General features: G+C 34.1%; 1 protein-coding gene across 1 annotated transcript in view; it reads left to right on the forward strand.

Annotated features, from left to right (window-relative positions):
* Positions 1-13,142, forward strand: part of LOC145292057 (carbamoyl-phosphate synthase [ammonia], mitochondrial-like) — a 165,484-nt gene extending 152,342 nt beyond the window's left edge. The window contains exons 33-35 of the mRNA XM_080138102.1: positions 5,798-5,913; positions 8,033-8,162; positions 12,717-13,142. Of these exons, the coding sequence (XP_079994228.1) occupies positions 5,798-5,913; positions 8,033-8,162; positions 12,717-12,821 (351 nt within the window). The 3' untranslated portion in view covers positions 12,822-13,142. The remainder of the gene's footprint in view (positions 1-5,797; positions 5,914-8,032; positions 8,163-12,716) is intronic.
* The last annotated feature ends 1,553 nt before the right edge of the window (positions 13,143-14,695 follow it).

The raw sequence follows: 14,695 nt of genomic DNA on the forward strand, positions 1-14,695 counted from the left end.
AATTTATCTAAAAAAAATTACTTCATCCGACCTGGAGAACTGGTAATATGGAATATTTTAAAATCACCTAAAATAAGAATCATTTTATATCAAAACTAGGCATCCAATAGATTTAAGATTTTTCTATTTCATTTCATATACATCTATACATATACATGAAATAAGCAAATTTATCAATGTATGTCAATGCCTTACAGTTTACACAGCTGCTGCTACCCTTATAGCTTACACATACACATGAAATAAACATATATTCATTTATCAATCATGTCCTACTTTGACATCAGCACATATCAACTAACCCCCAATCCTAACATCCCACGATACTTGGTTATTGAATTAATAGAAAATAAAAAAATTGGACATTTATCACCTTTCCTAATAGAAAAGACATTATCCACAAAAAGTAAACCAAAAATGATAAAAAAAAAAACAAAAGATGGAAATCTACTAGTTGAGATAACCAATCTTAGAGATGCTCAATCTCTACTCAAAATGAAGAACTTCCATGGTACAAGTGCAAAATCTTTCCCCATAAAACACTAAACACTTCGAAGTTATGAACTATCGCTAGCAACTGAAGAAGAAATAAAAACCGAATTAGAAAAACAAGGAGTAATCAACCACATCCGCATAAACATAAAAAGAAACAATAAAATAATAACCAACACATATATATTAACGTTTAACAAATCAACAATACCTAAAGAAATAAAAATTGGCTACTTAAATGTAAAAGTAGACCAATATATCCCAGCCCCATTAAGATGTTTCGATTGCCAAAAATATGGACATCATAAAGAAGCCTATAAAGAAATAAAAATATGTGGAAAATGCGGCAACAAAGAGCCTGACCAAACCAAAGAAAAATATATAAATGAGGTGAAATGCGCTAACTGCAAAGATCACCTGGTCTTCTCTAAAATATGCAAAACATATAAAAAAGAAAGAGAAATTATAGAAGTAAAGTACAAAAAAAACACAACCTTTCCAGAAGCCAGAAAAATAGTTGAGACGTACATGAAAGACAACACATATGCTGAGACAACAAAAAAGACAACTAAACCATACCAACATAATGAAATACATGATCAATATAGGGAACTGATAAACAAACTGATTACATTAAATATTAAAGAATGGCCAGAATTTCAAAATAGCCTAAAAGAAAAATACTACAAATCTGGGAAACAAAATAGAAATAACAAATCCAAACAAAGAAAATAATATTCCAGAACCATTAAAAAAATTATCACAGAAACCAACAAAACAACCACCAGAAATTAATAGAAACATAAGCAATGATAAAACAGCAAATAAAGAACGTTTCAGAAAAGAAGAAAACCAAACGATAGATACTCAAAATAGATTCCAAATTCTAGAAAAAATGGAAACCGAAAACACCCTAGATAAAAAAAGAAACCAAACACAAGTAATCTAGAGGGAAAAAAAATGAACAAGAAGCCAAAACAGCAATATCTCAAGCAAGATCCAGATCGACGTCCAGATCCAAACAAAAAAAGAAAAAACCCAGCAAAACACTTCACCAAAGACACAAACTCCGACAAAAGATAAACCCTCTACTTCTAAAGAGATGGAAATAGAGGAAAACTAAACATCCTCATGGAAAGAAATAAAACAACAAATTATCTAATGGAATTGTAGTGGAATAAGATCTAACTATAATGAACTTCTTATACTTATCTTACTCTTCAACCCAGCCATTGTTTGTTTACAAGACACCTTCCTACAAAACAATAACCATTTCAAAACACCAAACTATGAACAATACAACTATTTCCATAACACAGGTCTTCATGCTAATGGAGGCACCTCAATTCTTGTAAGGAATAACATACCTCAAAGTAATTTCTTTGTTAAAACAAATCTCCAAGCAATTACAACTCAAGTCAGATTACACAAAACAATCACAATCTGCTCTATATACCTCCCTCCTCATGAACCAATAAATGAAAATGAACTAGAAAATTTAATAAAACAACTACCTTCACCATTCATTCTTCTAGGAGACTTTAACTGCCACAGTACGTTACAAACTCAAAAGGAAACAAAATTGAACAATTAACAAAAACACCTTGTACCTTCTCAATCAAAAAAATCCCACATACTTAAATCCAACAAACGGATCAACTAGTGCCATTGATCTTACCATGTGTGATCCATCAAGCTTCTTGGATTATACATGGAGCACTTACGAAGAACCCTGTGGAAGTGATCACTTCCCTATTATAATTAATGAAAGTAACTCCATCCAAAACCACATACCCAGGTGGAACACAAACAAAGCCAACTGGGCCGAATTTAAAGAACTTTGTTCACTAAAACTAACAGAACATCAAATCCAAACAATAGAAGAATTCACGGAAGTACTCATAACAATAGCCAAAAAATGCATACCCAAAAATTCTCCTCCTGGAAAAAAAAACAAACCATGGTTCAATCCAAAATGTAAAACGGCCATTAGACAAAGAAAGGCAGCCTTAAGAAAATTTTAAAAAACAACCCACAACGAACAACTTAATAGAATACAAACACCAAAGAAAAACAATTAAAGAATGCAAAAGATCCTGCTGGCAACAATTTGTCAACAAAATCAACATCACCACTAAACCCAAAACCGTCTTGATTAGGAAAATAACTGGAAAATATAATCCGAATCCAATCAAACACCTTCTCACAAATAAACAGAAAATAACGGATAAAAAAGATATTGCTAACACACTAGCTAAAACCTTTGCCGAAAACTCATCATCAAAACACTACAATAGACAATTCCAAATACTTAAGAAACATGAAGAAAAGTACAAAATAAACTTTAATTCCAAAAACCAAGAGCCTTACAATGAAATCTTCTCAATCAATGAACTAGAAACCGCCATAGAAAAATCCTATAACTCAGCTGTAGGACCAGATGAAGTGCACTATAGCTTCCTTAAAGAAATTCCACCAGAATCATTAAAACTCCTTCTCAAAATTTATAATAAAATATGGGAAACAAAAGATTTCCCAACTTCATGGAAAAACGCAACAATAATCCCAATACCCAAACTGGGGAAAGATACATCAAACCCAGAAAACTACAGACCAAAAGCTCTCACAAGCTGCCTATGCAAAACATTTGAAAGAATGATTAACTACCGTCTTATATGGTATCTAGATGACAACAAAATAATTTCTGAAATCCAGTGTGGATACCAAAACATCGAGGATGTATAGACCACATCGCTAACCTCAAAAATTATATCAGAGAAGCTTTTATCAATAAGGAACATGTAACATCTGTTTTTTTCAATCTTGAGAAAGCATATGAAACTACCTGGAAACACGGTATCATAAAAGATCTCCACAACATCGGACTAAGAGGCAGATTACCTGAATTCATAAAAAACTTCCTAACAGACAGATCTTTCCAAGTTCGCATAGACTCAACTTTATCAGACCCACAAAATCAAGAAGGAGTGCCCCAAGGTAGCATATTATCAACAACTATCTTTAAAAATCAATAACATTATAAAAGAACTCTTTTCTGATATACATAGCTCCTTATATGTAGATGACTGCTCAATTAGCTACAGATCTAAATACACTCACACTATTTAAAGAAAACTACAACATAACATAAATAAAATTAATAAATGGGCAACGAAAATGGTTTCAAATTCTCCAAAATTAAAACAAAATGCATCCATTTCTGTAACCAACGCAAACTCCACCCTGACCCAACCTTACAGATTGAAGGCGAAAAAATTCCATTCATAAATGAACGTAAGCACCTGGGAATCATTTTTGACAAAAAACTAAATTTCATTCCACACATCAAAACCAAATGAAATAAAGCTTTACAACTTCTACAAGTCATTGCCAATACAGATTGAGGAGCTGACAAGAACACACTACTCAAACTATATAGAGCATTAATTAGATCAAAAATAGATTATGGTAGCTTCATATATCAATCCACCAAAAAGTCATATCTAAAAACCCTCAACACAATATGCCACTCCGGACTAAGACTAGCACTAGGAGCATTTCCAACCTCCCCTGTAGAAATCCTGTATGCAGAAGCACATGAAACTCCTCCAATGCTCAGAAATCAAAACCTTGGCCTAAAATACTACACAAAACTTACAGCCAATCCCACAAACCCAGCACACAATAGCACTTTAAATCCAAACCGTAAACACCTTTTCGACCAAAAAGAAAATGCAATCAAAACCTTTGGACTTAGAATAAAATCGATTTCCAAAGAAGCAAGTCTACCCATAACTAAAATTCACAAAACTGTCCTACTCCAAATTCCTCCCCGGAAAATCGTATCCCCTAACATCGACCTAAGTTTAAGTAAATATGAAAAGAAACATACTCATCCAATAACTTATGATGATCTTGATAAAATCAAAGAAAAGTATCCAAACCACACACACATCTATACAGATGGGTCTAAACAAAATAACGCAACAGCCAGTACAGCAATGCTCAATAAATCAATAAAAAAACAATCAAACCTCCCAAAAGAAACCTCAATCTTCAGTACTGAAATACATGCTCTAATCCTAGCTCTGAAACTTGCCTCCAATAACAAAAAAAAACAAATTTATAATCCTTTCAGACTCCCAATCTACTCTAAAAGCGATTAAAAATAAAAAGATGGACAACACCCTAATCGCAAAATTACTCCAAAAATTAAATGAACTAAACAGTAAAAAATAAATTATTTTCTGCTGGATACCAAGCCATTCCGGTATTAAAGGTAATGAATTAGCAGATTCAGCAGCAAAAAACGCCTTAAATCTCCCAATCGATGCAAATTTTAAAATTCCATACATAGATCTAAAAAGACGTATCAACGCATATACAACAGAGAAATGGCAAACCTACTGGAATGAACACCCTAACAACAAACTTCACAAAATCATGCCAAAAATCAAAAAACAAGAACAAAATACGAAACTAAATAGAAAAGAAGTCAAACTAACAAGAATAAAAACATGTCATACTCACTTAACCCAATCATATCTCCTAAAAAAAGAAAGTCAACCCATCTGTATACCCTGTCAAACACCACTCACAATCAAACACATATTAATTGAATGTACTGATTTTGTAACAGTAAGAAATCGATTCTACAAAGAAAACAATATTAAAGAGTTATTTGATAAAAACAATCCCCACACCATAATCTTAAAAAAATTGGCCTTTATAAAATTTTTTTAAAAGAACCCTTTATACAACGGTCCTGGATATGACCTAAAACTATATCCGATGGTGAGGCCCCACTTTGCGGGCCTTGGGGAGTGTGGAGCCACCTTAATTGTCATTGCTCCCAGGTCCACTCTGACCCAGAGTGGTAGTACCTGTTAGGGTCCCAACTATGGGTTAAATAGAATCCGACTTAAAAACAAATATACTCCATTAAAAATCGTTCCTCAAAATAACTAGATTCGGCATTAAATAACCTGAAAAAGGTTGATATGCCATAAAACAACCAACCAATCCTAACATCAACTGCTGCTCCTATGTACACATGCAATTTCAATGCATTTATGTTGAATATATATCTAGAATTCAACAAATTCCCATAAAGTATTTGATAACCAATTGTTTAGATCTATGCTTTTTGTTCATGTTCATGAGAAGTATTTGGACTGTAACTAAATGGGCATTTTGTTTCGTGTTTTCTGCAGTCGAGTTCCTCTTGGGTTTTAAGATCATTGTTGAAATTGTGCCACAAGATACATTTCTGCTTGTTACAGGTATTACATTTTGTATTTTCCAGCTGTTTGCTACAGTAGCAACGGCCCAATACCTGAACACGCACAACATCCCTACGCAGAATGTCGGCTGGGCTTTTGCAGATAACAAAGGAGATGAAGAGTTCCCTGTCGCTACAAAGTAAGTTTTTTCCATTTCTATTTTCGGTACTGGTGGATTTTGTGAACCGGGCATGTGTAAGTGTCTGCTCGGGTGTTCTTGGCACCGGATGTAAATTGCCGGATTATGGCAAGCATATCTGAGCTGTTCTTAGTACTTTTAACATTATCTTAAAAAAAAAAAAAACTTTTATTCCAAAACTAATGGTGCTATATATTACAAAAAATTTTTGAAATTTGTTAAATAATTTTTTTCTTAACTTTTCTTAAAATTATCTCCCTCCCTCCCCCCAAAAATGTTTGAAAGTTGCTATCGAAAAAAAACTACAAATTTTTTTTTTTTTTTCATTTCATTGTTTTTTATTTATTTCTCTGCTAAATGTTGTATCCTATGTTACCGATTAGAGGAACAAACCCTAACCCTAAATCCTTACACTTGTCCCCCCCCCCCCCAAATTTAGTTTCTAATCATATGAGAAAAACAAATTTAAACTTATAGTAAGTTATGTTTGATATGTTTGCTTTTCCATTTTTAAAAAATTTTTTTAAAAATTGTAATTCGTATCTGATGAATGTTGCTATTTTCTGTTTCATAGCATTTGTAAGATTTGCTTGGCATAGTCTGGTTTACGTCAGGTTCCGGAAAAACCTGAGTAGACGCCTACAAGCGTCCAGTTCATAAAATGCACTAGCACCTTATTTTTTATATTTTTTTTTCCTATTTGATTTTAATCAAGAAATATCCATCCATGCATCTATCTATTTCTTGTTAAAAAAAAAAAAAAAAAAAATAAAACCCTCATTGAGTTGGAAGAGTCCTGTTTGGATCAGCTTTGTAAGAGGAACAATGCCTTGAGTAATCTACAGGTAAGCCCAGAAATGAGATTGATAGCTGTTATCTTTGGATGGCTTGAGCAACTGCTGAACAATGACCACTAAGAAAAGGCCAGAACCAATCATGCGGAAAGATTTCAGGAAAGGGCAAGGGGCGTGGTCAGAGCTGGGCTTTTTCTGGTGTAGGAAGAAAAACAATGGGATTTGAACGTTTGAAGGGGCAGTTGTGCATATAAGCATATGGGGGGGATATCATCAGCAGCGAAGAATGGCTGGCTTGTGAAGAGATTAACAGTAGCAGTAGCCAAAAAAGTGCATATACAAATTGGGAAGTGTGCGCGAGGAGAAAAAGGAAAAAATGCACCACGTGGTTAGGAGAAAACAAGGTCAGTGGTCGGAGAAACTGGACAAGTAAAGTTGAAGGTGACAATGGGCGGGCTGTGGCCAGCATGTGGTCGGAAGAAAGAAATACATGCCAAGTTGAAATGGACACGTGCAGTGAGAGACCTTTTAAGTAGTGTAGAGACGGGAGAGTAATGGTAATGAATGCTTTTGTTAAAAAAGAGAGAAAAATGCCGACCTGGATTTTTATTTCTTTCTTTCCAGTTTTATTTTTATGAATTACTAAAGTGTAATGGCCATATTACAGTTGGTTTTGATGAGAACTACCAAACAGTTATTTTCAGCATTAGCATGACAGATTATTGAAAAGTCTATTTTTTACAAATTTCAGTATCACATCTTAAAAAAAAACCCCAAAAAACTCCTGGATTCGCTGGATCTTTTAGGGTCTCTGTAAAGAATCACATTAACAGGTCTTATGTGTTTTAGTCTGGTTAGGCAAGCATTTGATGCTACAATCAAATAGACTGGTACCACTTGTAATCTTCAAAAATAATAAATATCTATTATTTAATTATAAGCTGGACTTCTGGGTTTTCTTGGTAAGAGGACTCTTCATTTCAGTGTTGACTGGATTGATGAAAAAAATTTGGTCTGGCAAAGCGTCTAGGATGATCATGGCAGTTAGTAAGCACATGGGTATGTTCACACGGGTCTATATGGAAATTTTGTATAAGTTTCCAAAATCTTTAGATGTGTTCAAGCATCTCTGTAATAGTTTCAGTCTGTTGATCTGTTATTCTGAAGCTTATAAATAGCATTTTCATTGGTCTGTCATGCTGAAGTTGAAGAAAGACTACCATTTTCATTGGTTTGTCATGCTGAAGTTGAAAATATAACCTTTTCATAGTTGAATAGTAATGTCTTAAAAATATTGATTTTGTTTTTATTCCTCCTTATTCTAGATTGATACAAGATGGAGAAATCGATCTCGTCATTAACTTACCCAACCACCACACAAAGTACATTAAAGACAATTACCTCATTCGCAGGACTTCGATTGATAATGCAGTTCCACTTATCACCAATTTTGAGGTAAGTAATTTTTTTTTTGTGTCTTTGAAGCATGTGATCATACAACAGTTTCAGTTTTTTACGCAGCCATTTGCATTGTTGCATTTTGTAAGATTTTTTAAGCGGCATCTGGTGGGCAGAAGAGAGCAGACAAGGCATTGTTGCATCATATGGTCATCTTCCCCACATTCGCAGATGGTTGGATCAACTTTGTAGCTCTATCTGGTCATAACATGTGTCAGCTTTCCTCTTGTGACTGGATAGGGCTACAAAACTGACCCAACCATTTGTGAAATTTTGCATCTCAAAATAATCCAAGAGAGGAAATTAGATGCGTTTGATTTCAAGTGCCTTAGAAAAATTCTAGGAATCAAATGAAGTGATCGAATTACAAACCAAGAAGTCTGAGACAGCACAAACAGACAGTATCAATAATCTACAAACAATGCTTAGGCATGCCATAAGATTGGCCATAAAGAGAATTACCAACAAAGTGCTTCAATGGACTCCTGATGGAAAAAGATGAAGACTAAATATGAAGTTGAAGCAGACAATTGAGTGATTTGATTGCAACAGGAAGAAATTGAAAGGAAACTGGATTTGGCTTTAGATCGAAAATGATGGTATACTTTGACTGCTTCATGTGTCATAGGATATGGGAGTTCCTAAGTCCAGGAGAGGAAGGGAGATTCTCATGTCGGTAGGGTGGCGGGCCGTTTTCTGGCCGTTTGATCCACAGCTGTCTCTTCCTGAGATGTTGATCACATAGATGCATACACTTGGTCAGAAAATCAAAGTATGATAATCAACTGAACTGTATTAATGTGTGTATGTATCAACTACACAAGACTGGCCTACATGCATCATCTGATAGGAGGATATGAGTCTAAGTGTAATGATTGTGATGGAAAACTAAATGTAGCAAATATAAGAAAGGTAGAAATATGAAAACCTCATTTGGAAACATGGCTTCTCAATAATAGTGTTTCGTAAAGAAACTAATTTGTACAAACATAATAAATTGCAATTGCCTCTCTATGGCCGAGGACAGAACAAATGAAGTGTCGTATCAGAACATATTTGTTAATTATATATTTTTTATCGGAATCCTTTGAGATGAGTAATTTATATATTTATTTGCGGATTGTTATCCTCACCTTCATTTGTTGTTTCACCAAGTTTCCTCAGATGGTTGTTAACTGTGCAGGCCAGAGACAACAACTATGGAAGGCAGTAATTACTGAGGAGAGACTCAGCATTCCTGTCCCATCACGATTAACAACCACCTGAAGGAGGCCAGAGTATTAGTTGGCCAAAATGTGGTGAAACAACAACAACAACATGGAGGAGGACAACAGTCTGCAAATATATTTGTTATTGTTGAGAAGAATTGAATTCAACGTGAAGGCCATAATGATTGTACCTAAGGATTGTCTGGTCTACATGAAGTCCTCCTCACTGGTTGCCGCTCATAGAAAATAATAATACAGGATGGATCGATAAGTGTCACTCTAAAGGAAACAACACTACAGATTTATTTTAATACTTTTATTGAAAAAAATCAATTTATCTATTAAATGGAGCCACCTTCAGCCTCAATCACTGCCTTGATATGGGTCTGGAACTGGGAGCATGCCTTTTCCACAAGCGCAGGTAGGAGCTCGGGAAATACTCAGCAAATGGTGGCTTTGGTGTAGTGGGAAGTTATGTTAGTGATGAAGTAGTTCAGCAGGTTCAGGTCAGAAGAGTGAGAGAAGAGTACAAAGTCGTGGCACTCCTTCTGAAGCCAGGTCTGGGTCTCTTTGAACTTGTGGGTCGGTGCCGAATCCTGCTTCCATACCCAAACTCTGCCAGTGGCCACCGAATTGCACCATGGGATCACCACACTCATCCACATACACTTTGGTGTTGACTTTCAAGCAGACTTCAAAGATATGTGGCCCTCACTTGAAACTATACCAAAGATCATAACCATGGCCGGAAACTTTGTTTGCATCACTATGGGCACGTCTCTCAAATATTGCACTATCTGAATTTGTACTTTGTGAAGTGCTGGCAATTGTCCTGTTGCCATAATTTGGATTGGTAGAGAGCATGAGTTATACAGTGGCGCATCTCCGATCTTACTCGTTGAACATTGTGTCACTTTCAGACCTGATAAAAAATTCTGATCACTCTTGGAATTTGCACCCAACTGGCCAACTAGTAGATGGTCTGCAAGAAAAAACAAGAAAACCGGTTTTCATCAAGTGGAAATGATATCCTGTCTTTTCTAGAGCGACACCCTGTAGTTTAAGATTGATACAAACCTATGATTTTGTGTAGTGTGTAAGATCCAATTAAAAAAAATCCAATAACTGCTGGGTCTTATAAAGTAATATTGTTACTTATATGCAAATGGTGCCAACTTTGATAAAAAGCCTGTTTTTAGAGAAGGTTGTGAATTGAGACTTGTAAGTTTGGACCGCAGCATGACTACTTTAATCACAAAGCTTTTACATGAAAGTACATAATAGTTGACAATCTATTTTTTAAAAGTACAGAATCAGTAGTTTATAATTAATCGCACATATCTGCGAGATTGCAGGTTTTAGCTCTGACACAAAGAGCAGCACGGTTCAGAAATTGCATACAAAATCTGGGAAGGTTTGGCTCAAATCACACAAAGAAAAGGCAATTGTACGTGTGCAGAAGCAACGTTGTTATCCTTACTCTGTGGATTTACATTTCCATGCCTAACAAGTTCTTGTTTGCTACATGCAGAGGAAGAGATGACCAAAGGACGACAGATCCTGATGTTGATTCCTCTTAGATTTTCATTAGAGCCTTGTTAGCCAGATAGCTCTGACACTACTATGTAATCGCAACCTCTATGCACTTATCACTAAGGCTATGACAAGAGAATATTCTTATCAGTGTGCTGACTCTCGAGTATATATCCGACACAATTAGACACAGTTAATCAATCGAGAACAACATCACTATCTAAAAACATAAGATATGAACTGATATATACTGGAGAGTCAAAATAATGAACAATATTCTTTTATCATAGCCCAACTTATCACTGACTCTTCATTTTCTTTGGCATCAACTGATGCAAGTTTTCATCGGACGAGGGAGTAATCGTGGGATTGTTTTTTTTGCTCTACATATCTATCTGTAATGTTCTTTCTATGTTTCTGTTCATATTTTTTACACAGCATAATTTTATTTCAGTTTATCTGGGGTTGATTGGTATCATCTAATTTTTTTCATTATTACTAGTATATAATCCCCATGGAAATTCCATGGTGCCATACTACATCAACCTGCATAATTTACCGTTGAAATTAATGTCTGTCAAAGTCAATACTTTTAAGAAAATAATGATTTTTTTTTCTTTTATAAAAAATAATTCTCATTGCCAGTTAAATATTCTTTAAATGAGTAAAACAATGTCCCTTCTTTTTTTCTTTAAAATTAAAGCAATTTTAACGTAAAACATAATCGTGAGCTAAATATTTTTTTAAATAAATAAAATGAGTGTCACTTTTTGAAATGCATTTATTTAAAATTGTACAGCTTTAGTCTACAGGACGACATGATTTGATTTTGGAACAATTCATTTCTAAAATAAGTGAAATTTAATTTTTCACCTTAATGGCGTCCAATTAATTACAAATTTTCATATCATTTATTTTAAATGTGTGTGTGAGAAAGGTGATAATGTGTGAACATAAAGTGGCTTAACATCTTATTATAGCTCGTATGGATTTATAGTTAACTAGCTGAACGTCCGGCGCTGCCCGGTCATACAATCCGCTTAAACATGATATTTTAATTTATGTAGATTGCGTATATATTATTATAGAATCAATCCTATATTGAATATTATATATTATGAGGAATAATTTGCCCGGTGGGCTTTTTCACAAAAACCAAAAAAGAAAATATAATGCAATATCAGGTCAGCTGATATTTGGGCTTGACGATGAATGCCCTGGAAATGCACTTCTGATTAATATTGAGTCTGAAAATATGTAAACAAAGAAATGATTTGCTGTGATTTTAAATGGTTCCTCTTCTTTTATTATAAATTGAAATTATTAATAAGAAAACATTGAAATAAAATGGGAAGGTACACCAGGACTTGAACATGGGATCATTCCACCTATAGTCGAATGCTCTACCACTGACCTACATTTCCAGATGTCAACAAATCTGTTTTTTTTTAAGAACAAATTTTTTGTTGAGATTTATTTATTATTTTATTATTCCCCTGGCCTGTGCAACCTAAAATATTCCCCTGTAAAACTTTATTTTTAAGGAAGGCACACTATTGTTAAGATTAGATTTTTTCGATTTTTGATACTTATCTGACAAATTTCTATATGAAACATATCTAAGAACAGTCAGACATATAAATTACCTTTGTGAAATTTGCAAAAGATAGGCTCAGCCATTTCGGAATCTATAAGGAAGGAACTCACACACACAAAGTGACTTTAATATAATAGTAGATATGGATTTATAGTTTATATGCATTTTTTCTTATTTAAGAGATTTTTTTTATTTTGTTTTATTTCTTTGCAGGTTGCAAAGCTATTGACTGAAGCCCTTGACTATGTTGGTGATGTAAAATCGACGAGCCTGTTTGAATACCGAAATCCAAAGGCCAAGCACAGTCAAGCAAAATAATAAAATTAAAAAGATTAATGTTGTGAAACTTAACAAAATAGTTCATAAAATATTATTTTTTAGATTTTTACAGAGATTTAAAAGTTGAAAAAAAAGGACAAAAGAAAACTCGTATCCATTAGCGAAAAGAGAACAAATTTGAAAAAAGAAAATTGGTTCTTTTGTACAACAGAGATGCATTTGGAACTTATTTTTAAATTTACCTTTGGTGCATAGTTTAATCAAATATTTAAAAAAAAATTATTTTTTGGTGCATAGTTTAATCAAATATAGTTCTAATAGTTTCATTACTTTTCAATAATAAAACTCTGACTAAATAAATCATTATTATTATTGACTAATTATGCCTATGCGAATTCAAGATGGTGAATTTTTTCATGTGTACACATTTTTTTTACAAAATTGAATTTTATAGATAGAGGATTTACACAAATCCATTTCCCTCCTTTTAGACACGCATATCTTACACATTGTAGACACACACATGAACACTTATGATCTCATTCTTATGCAAATACACACAAACTCGCGACCTCTTTCCAAACGCACTCGCGACCTCTTTCCAAACGCACTCGCGACCTCTTTCCAAACGCACTCGCGGCCTCTTTCCAAACGCACTCGCGGCCTCTTTCCAAACGCACTCGCGGCCTCTTTCCAAACGCACTCGCGGCCTCTTTCCAAACGCACTCGCGGCCTCTTTCCAAACGCACTCGCGGCCTCTTTCCAAACGCACTCGCGGCCTCTTTCCAAACGCACTCGCGGCCTCTTTCCAAAAGCACTTGCGACCTCTTTCCAAAAGCACTCGCGACCTCTTTCCAAACACATCTGTGACTGCATTCCGAATACAAAATTTCATGCATTATCTATTTCATTTACACAAGCGTATATATGCACAGATATTGGCACAAACTCTTACGGACACGTTCACAATGTTGCACATCTTTTGGACATGCAATCTCATTCATGATTTCTTTGGTGCAGGTTTGATCTCTTTCACTCACAGATCTATCATGTGCAAACACAAACTCAGTTTTGGAATCTCATTAAATAGATTGGAAGAACTAATGATTTTATACATTCTTAATGTCTGACTTGGGCAGGTGGTGTATGAATAGTTTTTAAATAATTTATTGGTGTATAAGTTTTTCGATATTAGAATAATTAATCTGACTCCTATTAGGTTGGTGCAAAAATGTTGTTTTTTGACGTTCAACTTCATGTTAAAAAACATTCTTTTTGTACCAACCTAATAATACGAGTATTTAACATTTTAATTTTCTAGTTCCAGTATAAAAAGTAAATTTCCATATAAAGAATGCATTTGTGCAGCAAAGATTTATTTTTGCTTGTAAATACAATGTAGTAATGTAAATTACATATGAGGGTTGTATTTGCCTGCTTTAAAAGTAACAATTAAGATAGCTCTCAAAAGAAAACAAAGTAAAAACTAAACCTACCTGAATGTGAACCGAGGGAAAGATAAAATCGAAATGAGGAAAGTGAAGGAAGTTATTATATGAGAGCGGATGAGGTGACTTGGAACTGTTCTCATTGGATGATGCCTACTAACCTGTCTCTTTAAGAAATGTTAAAAATTGTCATTTAAAAAAAAAAAAATGATAATTTATTACAATGTTGATGTGTGTAGCTAAATGCTTTCATCTCCAATATCAGGTTGAGGTTACTATTTGAACCATTATTGATAGTAAAGACAATGCATTACTGAAGACCATTTTTAATGCATCTGGAAAATATATTTTATAACATTCAAAATAAAATTTAAGACTTTAAACTACTAATTATGAAGTCGTTTCTAGATTAAAACTGTAAATTAGAATTTCGCTTGTTTATTTTTAGTTTACATTTTACTTAAA

The sequence above is a fragment of the Euprymna scolopes genome, chromosome 13 (assembly GCF_053919585.1).
Source record: "Euprymna scolopes isolate OS-2025 chromosome 13, ASM5391958v1, whole genome shotgun sequence".
In the NCBI taxonomy this organism is placed as follows: Eukaryota; Metazoa; Mollusca; class Cephalopoda; order Sepiida; family Sepiolidae; genus Euprymna; species Euprymna scolopes.